This window comes from Phaethon aethereus, assembly GCF_964289735.1.
Source record: "Phaethon aethereus genome assembly, chromosome: 1".
Taxonomy (NCBI): domain Eukaryota; kingdom Metazoa; phylum Chordata; class Aves; order Phaethontiformes; family Phaethontidae; genus Phaethon; species Phaethon aethereus.
This window is the reverse complement of record NC_138575.1, coordinates 79,013,002-79,021,687: the sequence shown is the minus strand read 5'-3', so window position 1 is coordinate 79,021,687 and position 8,686 is coordinate 79,013,002. Positions and strand designations below refer to the sequence as shown.

The following is an 8,686-nucleotide window of genomic DNA, read 5'->3' as shown; positions in this document are numbered from 1 at the left end:
CACAGCCTTAAAGTGTATAAAGGGTTTAAATGTAAGAAGGAAGGTATTTTCTTAAAAGTCAGTTGTTTTGTACTACAAGGCTTCTAGTTTAAGAAGTAAGATTTTCAGCCTTGATTCTGGAAAGAACTAAGCATGCCTGTGCCTTTATACATATACACACACACATATATACTGTATTTTAAACAAGCGAAGTTGACAACAAAACTCTTGATGACTTTAATAGCACAAGCAGCAGACCTAGGCGGGCGGTGAAGTTTCCTGAGAGGCTACACCTTGGATGTAACCACATTGAAGCCAGCAGGAGCGGTCAACGAATAAAGTTAAACGCGGGCAGAAGTCTTTGCAGGATTAAGTACTTTTCATGTCCACTCTTGTAAAAAAATGAAATGTTTAATACTTCAAAGTATCAAAAGAGGCTTGAACCAGCAGATTTTTTTCCACATATACCTAACCTGCCTAAACGCCATTAATAAGAACAGCTTCTGAGATTATTTAAAGTGCAACAGCTTTAGAAAACTTTGTTGTTTCTTTTCAAAAGTGAGCATTTTACGCAGACTCTGGCATTTACCATAAGGCAACTTCACCGTACCTATAGGAATCTCAAATACAAGTCCTGTAAGAGATACTGTAACAAGACCATAGTCAATGTATGCCTATTACGGATGACAAAATAGCCCCGCTGTAGCGATTTAAAAGTATGACTGTTAAGAAAAACAAAGAACTGCGAGTTAAAATGGGTGCTGCGGAGCAAAGTTGGGGGGGGGGGAACAACAAACTCACAACAGAAAAAACCGAAACACTGGAAAAATAGTGGAAGTTGGAAGGGGGAATAAAAGTTAAAGGGGAAACAAAACCCCGATTCCGAAGTAAGTCGGGGTGGAAGAACAGGAGAAGCAAGCGGGCGCTGGAGGGAGGCGAGCACGTGTGACGGATTTTCAGACTCATGGAAGTTGAAAATAACATTCTTTACGTCCAAAAGGCTTTTATTATTAATTAAAGCGGCAGTGTTATCTAGACCTAGACCAGGATCATTAATTCCGGGCATAAACAGATAACCAAAGCGGGGAGGGAAGGCAAAAAGCCTTTGAAGACCCCCGAGCGAGGCGGCGAGGTCCCGAGCGAGCAGGGGAAGCCCAGCCTCGCCCCTGCCCGCCCGCCTGTTCTTCCAGCAAGAAAACCGTCAAACAAAATAAACCCAAATCCGCGCGGGCAGGGCCGAGCCCGGCGGCGGAGCTGGGCCGGGCGGGGGGCCGAGCGGCGGCGGGGCCGGGCGGGGCCGGGGCTGCAGCCCGGCGGCTGACCGTGCCGCTTCTCTCTCCCCTTCTCTCCCCCGGCAGAAGCTGGCGGTGCGGAGCTGCCCGGCGGCCGTGCTGGTGGGCAGCGGCTCCAGCGGCAGCGCCAAGCCCGGCGGCGTCCCGGCGCTCCTCAAGGCACCCGGCGGCGGCGGCGGCGGGAGCCCCGGCGGCAGCCCCGGGCAGAGCCTGGCCATCTCCGTCCTGCCGGCCAAGGCTCCCATCGCGATGGTGACGGCGCACCTCAACGGCGGGCTGGGCTGCAGCGCCGCGGGCGTGGAGCCCCCCCAGAGCTCCCCCATCAACCTGCAGACCACGGCCAAGCTGGTGGGCGCCCGCCGCCCGCCCGAGCTCGGCGCCCACGCCCCGGTAAGGCCGGTCGGAGGGGGGGGGGCGGGCCCCGCCGCCGCGGGGGGCGGGAGGGGCGGGCGGGGGCGGGGCCCGGCGCCCCGACGGGGCGGGGAGGGGGTGCGGGGGGGCTCCGGTGTGTGTCGGGGCTAGGGGAGGTCCGAGGGCGGGGGGGTGGAGACCTGTCTCTCCCCCCAGGTGCCCCCCCGGCGTACGGGGCCTCGCGCGGAAGGGGGAGGGCTTCTCCCTCTGGTGCTGTGGGGACCACCCGGCCCCGCAGCGAGTGTGGGTATTTGCCCCCTTGGGGGTACGGGGACTCCCCAGCCCTGGCCGGGGCAGAGTAGGTGCCGAGCAGGCAGGGGAGCGGGGGAGCTGCGGGTGTCCGGCGGGTTTGGGGGACAGGCAGGTCCCCTCGCCGCCGCTGGCCGCGTGGAGGGGCCGCGGTCGAGGAGCGCTGGGGCTGGGCCGGGCCGGACGGCGGCTGGCTCCGACCCCGCGTCGCTTGCCCCCAGCTGCCCACCGTCCGTGGCCGCTTTTCTGGTTGAGAAGCGGTTCTTAAAACGGGCCAGGTGTACGTGGAGACGTGTCGGTCGCCACGTTGCGCGCTTAGATACTGCTCGCAGGGGTGGAGGGTCTCCTGGCTGGGCCCTCAGGTAGCGGCGGTGCGGTGCCGGAACCTTCCCTCGCTTCGGCAGCGGGAGCAAAAAGCACGAGCGGTATGGGAGGAGGCAGGCCGTTGCTTCCAGGTCCAGGCATATATTTATGTATATATTTAATGCTTATGTGCACAGTAATCTAGATACGACATCAATGGATTGAATTAGTGAAAGGAGGGCAAAAGGGGAGGGGGTGCTGTTTGCCGGACACATCGTTTTGTTCAGTCTGTTACCAGCCACAAAAGAGAAGTTTTTAGTCCAGGCATAGTGTGTGTCAGGAGAGGGAAGTGATGCTCATGAAGTTAAAATGTGAAGAAAGGAACAAAGCCTTCCTAAAACTTCAGAGGCAGGCTTGTGAACTGTTAATGCTAACACAGGGATTCGGATTTCTTTCCTACTTTCTGCACGTAGATGCTGTGGCAGTCTGTTCTTTGTACCTTAATTCCCCTTTACAAGCTCAGGACGAGAATCTCTCAAAATCAGGAAAGAAGAACTGTACCTGAAGACGTTTGTAAATCAAGGTTATGTTGGAATGTGTGGGACTTTTTAATACCCAGGAAGCCCATTCCTAAACACCAGAGAGGGAATGACCTACTGCATCAGCTGACGAATGGGAAAGCACATCCAACCACTTCGGGAACCAGATCATCCCGTCACGTTTTCTGGAGAAACGCCATTGTCTTTAGCTGTTACACTAAAGTAGCTGTGTGGGGAATCTGATTTTGGATCTCCGTTCTGTATTCGTGCTGGGTAATTTCCTTTACTGCAGGTGCTGTTTATGCTTTATTGAAAAGATACTTGAAGTCATCCCAGTAGATATTTCTTAGAATCCTGGAAAATAACTATATAAATGATAATCATATAAAAGATAAAAGTTTCAATATTTCAACGGTCTATCATTTTGTGAAGGATTATCTTTCACTGTCAGTGCCAGGAGCCATAGGAAGAAAAGAATCAAAACAGTGAAGGAAGAAGCTTGAAGTAACATTTAATGTATTTCGCATGAATAGTGAAAGAACAGCCCCACGTGCCGGAGAACAGTGGCGGTTAGAACAGTTGGCTGCCAACTTGTAACTTCTGCAAGTGTTGGTAGAAGAAAAGACTTTCTAACCTGGTAAGCTGGCGTGCTGTTGAATTTTGTGTGGTGCTTCCCATTTATCTTTTCAAAAGGGCAAACTGGTCCCACTTCCACCTTCCACGTCCCCAAACGGGCTGTGGTCAGCCGCGTATCCCAACCTGCTGGGGCAAAGCCCTTGTGCTCACGCACGTCTTTCTATTCCATGTTCTCTCGAACCTGACACAGTAATTGCCCTGGCATTACAACTTTTCTCTCAAAGAACAGCTTTGTTCTCAGCAGAAGCTTGCTGCTATTGGAATAACGTGGGAATATTGTCCGGCATTTGGGGTTTGCCTTGGTTTTGCTAGAGGAATAGGTCCTGTGTCTTTCTTTAGAAATGTCTTCACATCATTGCAAGTTTTCAACAACGGTAGTTTTGTGGTTTAGTATCTCTGATTATGTTAGTAACTTACGGAATAAGCAGCTGACCGATGGCAAGTTTCTGAAGGAGAGGACTATAGCGGTTTCATCTTTTGAGAACAGTCAGTAGGCATGGTTAAAAACAATTAGAAATACTGATTTGTAAATGCAAAAAAAATGCAAGCTGACCTTTGGTCCTAAGCTGTCAGGAAGCTTAGTGCTGGATTGCATGTTAATTATCACTCCTCTACCCAAATTAAATTTGTTTTGCAAGGTTTCTATTTCTGGTCCAATGGAAAAAAAAAATCTATTTTTGCTTCATGCTCAGTATTCTTGATTGTTCCTGGAGTGGTGATTACAAATCAATAGCAGTAACACCTTAGCTACTACCACTGTAGTGTTGGAGGGAAATTTCATTATTGACATTTATTAATAAGCATTTACTTTCTCTTCTTTTTTTTTGGTGGCATTGTTATGGCTCAGAAAAGTATTTTTTTCTGCTGCAATGTATGAAGTTTGTGAGATGGAGGATAATGACAGCCTTCTGCAAACTGGGTTAAGGAGGCAAGCTGATAGTAGTAAATGAGATTACTGGTGTAGTGTAGCCTGTTCCTCTGCAGCTGCAAAGTGAGGGAAAGGGCAAGGGCATGAAATGTAACGTTACGAGTTTCTGAACAGCAGTTTCTGCTCGAAAGCATTTAAGGGGATCAGGATGAGTATACGGTCATCTCAAGTGGTATCTAGCAGGAGGAATGAAATGCTAAATGAAACTCAGCAGAAAAAATAGGGCATCAAACACTATAATCTAAATACAGAACTTTCAAATATAGATAGGATTAAATGTAAGTTTGTTAGGGAATTTTCACTTGGGCAGCTGCATGTCAGCACTTTCATTTTAGGCTGTTGTTTACCCAGCAGATTTTTAAAGTGATTTTGAAACATTGTTGACTGTAATGGAAGCCATATCTGCATTGAAAAAAGTATCTGAATAAATACATCCATAACAGATATTGCAGGAGCGCTTAGATATTTATCACATCATTTATTACAAGCAGGAAACGTTGCGATGTTAACAAAGATTGAAATCTGTAAGCATTGGAAATCGTGAGCTCCAGAAACTAGCGCTATGTCTACACTATTCCTTGGCAGCCTTTCAGTGTCAGTCCAGTGCATGGAGACATGACTGATGGGGCTACATTGATGAAGGTACGGGATGTCGTGAGTATAGCCCTCTCTCACGCCTAGAGGAGCGAAGCTTTCAGCTTCATCGGGATGATCTGGAGCAAGTTATGTTGGCAAAAGCAGAATTTTGCTGGCATAAGCTGAATTTTGCTGGCATAAGCTGAATTTTGCTGGCATATGCCGTATACACGCTAGGAGTGCTTTGCCTTCAGAGAATGACGGTTGCTGTTCTGTACAGAGGATGCCCTGGAGCTACTGGATAGCTGTAGGGTATCAGCATGCCTGTACCTACGAAGTACTCCTGGTATAAAGAGATTTTAATAGGAAACTCTCAAATTATATATTTATTGTGATTGTATTTATGTGGTATTTGCGATTGCCTACCCTAGCCACCATTTCCTGATTGAAAGCAGGATCTGAGGTTGCTTTGCTGAAGGACAAACTCCCATCTGCTGTGCTGGAACAACGTACCCTCTGCTACCACCCCATCCTCGTCTAAACAGCAAAACCGAGGGCCGGCAGGCATCCCAGAGCCCAGTTTGGGGAAAGCAGAAAGCTGTTTGAAAGACGGGTGGGTCAGCCAGCTCTCGGGAGCGTAAGCAAAGTCGGGGGCACGCAGCTGCCAGCCCACGCGGCTGCTTTTTGGGGAGCGCGTAGCGGGAGAAGAAAGCGCTGGCAGGGGCTGCGGGCGCCGGGCCATGAACGCGGCGCAGGGTGTCTCTGCGGAGGCACTTGGCGTCCTGGAAGCCGTACGCCGGGTGCCGCTGAAGGTAGCCTTCGCCTCTGGTTCCAGAGGGACGTTGTTTGCAGCCGGCTTCGCCGTCTCCGTGCAGCCCGGCGTTGCCGGCTTTAAACTTCCCTGCGGCCCTGGCGTGCGCGTGCCGCCGGAACCGTCCCTCGCTTCGTCGGCGCCCGCGCCCTTCCCTGCGCACGCCTGTCCCGTGCTGCGCCGGCGCGGTTCTCCTGCCGCACGGTCCCAGGTGTGGGACTTCTCTGTGGTCCTGGTGTGATGCTCTACACCGCTCCTAGAAGACGCCTTAGCAAGGCGCTGACTCCCCGTCCATCAGGACTCCACAAGCGACTGCACAAAACCTGCCTCCGGCTCCTTCCCAGGCTTTCCTTCCCGCACGCGTATTCCTTGGGTCGGCTGCAGAAGAGTTTGGCAAAGCTTCCCCACGCGCATGTGCTGTTGCGTCTGGGGGCTTGTCTGTACAGGGAGGTTATTTCAAAGTAAAATACAGTACGAGGAACTGTAGTGCTATAAATTCTTAGGCAAGATAGTAAACTGTTCTCCAGAAGTGCTTCATTAACTCCACAGCTCAAGGAACTACTTGTATCCATGTTTAGATTGAGCAGGCTGCATGGGTATCCATTTTTTTCAGGAAAAAGTGGCCTTTATACGTGTAGGGGGATGCTCATATATAATTCTTAGCTATCCATATATTTAATTTACGAGAAAAAAACTGCATTCCAGAAATTTAAGAACATACCTCTGCCTGTGATGGCCATTTTTCACAATAATTTGTTTGTAGAATGATTTATTACCTTTCTCTTCACCATGCCACTTAATGTGCTCCACTCTGCTCTCTGTAAAAGTGCTTCCCCTGTAATTGGAAATCCACCTGCATGTATGACTAAGTCTTTTTGCCTTTTATTTATTATTTGTATTGCAGTAGTACTTAAGAGGTTTTATTTATAGATATATTTATCTGTATTGGTTATGTGGCTATATATAGCTTTTTTCTATGATGCAAGTTACCACAGTGAGTACGCTGCAATAGTTAATTTATCCTCACAGTGTCCTATTAGAAGTAACAACACAGGAGAGAGCTACACAGAAAGCCTGTGGCAGGAAGATTTTGAACAGGCAGGCCCAAGGCTGAGGTGGTTGTGGCACTGCCCGCGCTGTCACGCCCATGGGTTCATAAACCAGAGTTATTGTAGACGGAGGAATTCTGAAGTCCTATCGGAATTACCACCTAATCGCTGGTCCTGCTAGACAGGGTTAGAGGAACCGGCGGAGAGCTCCTAAGGACCAAAATCCTTCTCTGGGATTCCACTTGAGCTGCTGTCGAAGAACAGCAGCATAGATAGGGAATTTTGCGTCAAGAATTTTGCAGAGACTCAAAGACAGGCAGAGGTAGAGACTGAGATTCTCCCACGTATTCCCTGTCCTAAACCCCATTGGGCGTTCTCCTTGTGGTACCTGGGCCCAGATGTCTTGCCTGGGCACGCACAGATGCCCTTACAGAGCAGAGAGTTGAAGCAGCGTCTTAGTAGCTTATTAAGGACTTGGTTAGCCTTCCTGTTTGGCCTCCACGACAGGCACCGAAGGCGTACCTGTTGGACGGAGTGTCTGCTAAAGAGCGTGTGACGCAAGCAGGCAAGACAAAATTTGTGGGGGAATCAGAGTGCGGAGAGGTGAAGTGACTTCTGGGGTCACACGGCAGGAGAGAGCCCAGATTCGTCCATCACAGTCCTGCCCTTCATCCGGTGGACCACACCTCTCAGCCCTTCAGAAGGATGTTGGCCACACTGCGAGTATGGGTAGGACAAAGAGATTGGATCGTTTTAGTTTTGGACCTCAAAGGGTTCAATCTCGCATATTCGGTCTCTTGGATCATCCTTTGATAGCTGTAAGGCAATTTATCTTCAGGAGTTATTCGTAAATGTAGGAGAGGAGAGGTGGCTCAGCCAAATTAAATTAAAAATAATAATAAAGAAAAAGACAAGGGGAGGGGGAACCCCAAGGATTCATCGCCCCACACACCATCCAGCGATCCATTCTGTCATTGGGGCTTTACTAACTTCTAACTCTACCATTAGAATGTTGTAAAAAGCATGGTAATTTTAGGAAATGGATTATAGAGTATGTGTGACAGATTCTGCTTGTATTTACACCATCTTATTTGCGGGTTTATTAAGGGAGGTACATGAATTTACTCCATATTTAAATATGAATAGCTAAAAGCAGGATTTGGTGTTACTGCTCTGATACATACCGCGTAAAAGCACTTTAAAATTTGTATTTCTTGCTAAATAGCATAAAATTACATCCTTTCAGGTTAATTAAACCGTTTTGCAATGCTGGTTGCTGTTGATGGGATATTTAAATGTCAGATTCAGAATAAGCACTTATGCTTCCTGATTATAAATGGCTTCCTTTCAAATATCCCAGACGTACGGATACGGTCAATACATCTACACTGCGTGGATTTCTGCTTTTCTCAATCTGAATTTTCATTTGGTCTACAATAAGGTCAAACACCCACCCGTATCAAGGACTGAGTAAAGACCCTCAGCAACTGAATGAAACCTGGTTGAGCCCAACAGGGCATTCCTTACACAGCCGAAAATTTCCAGTGAGGGCAGCGGAGTGTTCAGCAGGAAAAGATAAGCAAAAGTGGACTCACACTGACTGTCTGACACTTTGTCGTCAGAAGCTAGGAGCAACCTTTCCAAATTTGCTTCTGTGGGGAAAAAAACACCACGCTGCAAGACCCGAAACGACCAGGAACGGATAGCAAGTCCCAATTTTGGACTATGGTTCTGTCCTCTGCAACCTTCATGCCGCTAAACCTCCCCTCTGCAGGTTCATGTGAAGAGGGGTGTAGGTATGGATGTGCTACCTCAGCGTTCATGGAATGGATTTTCCTCCTGCAGGTGTCTGGGAAGAGCCTCTACCGAGGAACACGAGCGGAAGGAGATTAACTACCGCTCCTTTCGCTTTG

At 49.0% G+C, this 8,686-nt stretch overlaps 1 protein-coding gene across 4 annotated transcripts in view; it reads left to right on the top strand.

Moving 5' to 3' along the window:
• Positions 1–8,686, top strand: part of PHF21B (PHD finger protein 21B) — a gene marked incomplete at its 3' end in the record, with an annotated part of 166,076 nt that overhangs the window by 98,793 nt on the left and 58,597 nt on the right. For 2 of the 4 annotated variants that reach the window (XM_081997436.1, XM_081997435.1), the window contains one exon: positions 1,338–1,661. The exons of the other annotated variants lie outside the window; for them this stretch is intronic. In XM_081997436.1, coding sequence (XP_081853562.1) covers positions 1,338–1,661 — 324 coding nt within the window. The remainder of the gene's footprint in view (positions 1–1,337; positions 1,662–8,686) is intronic. 4 annotated transcript variants of the gene reach the window in all.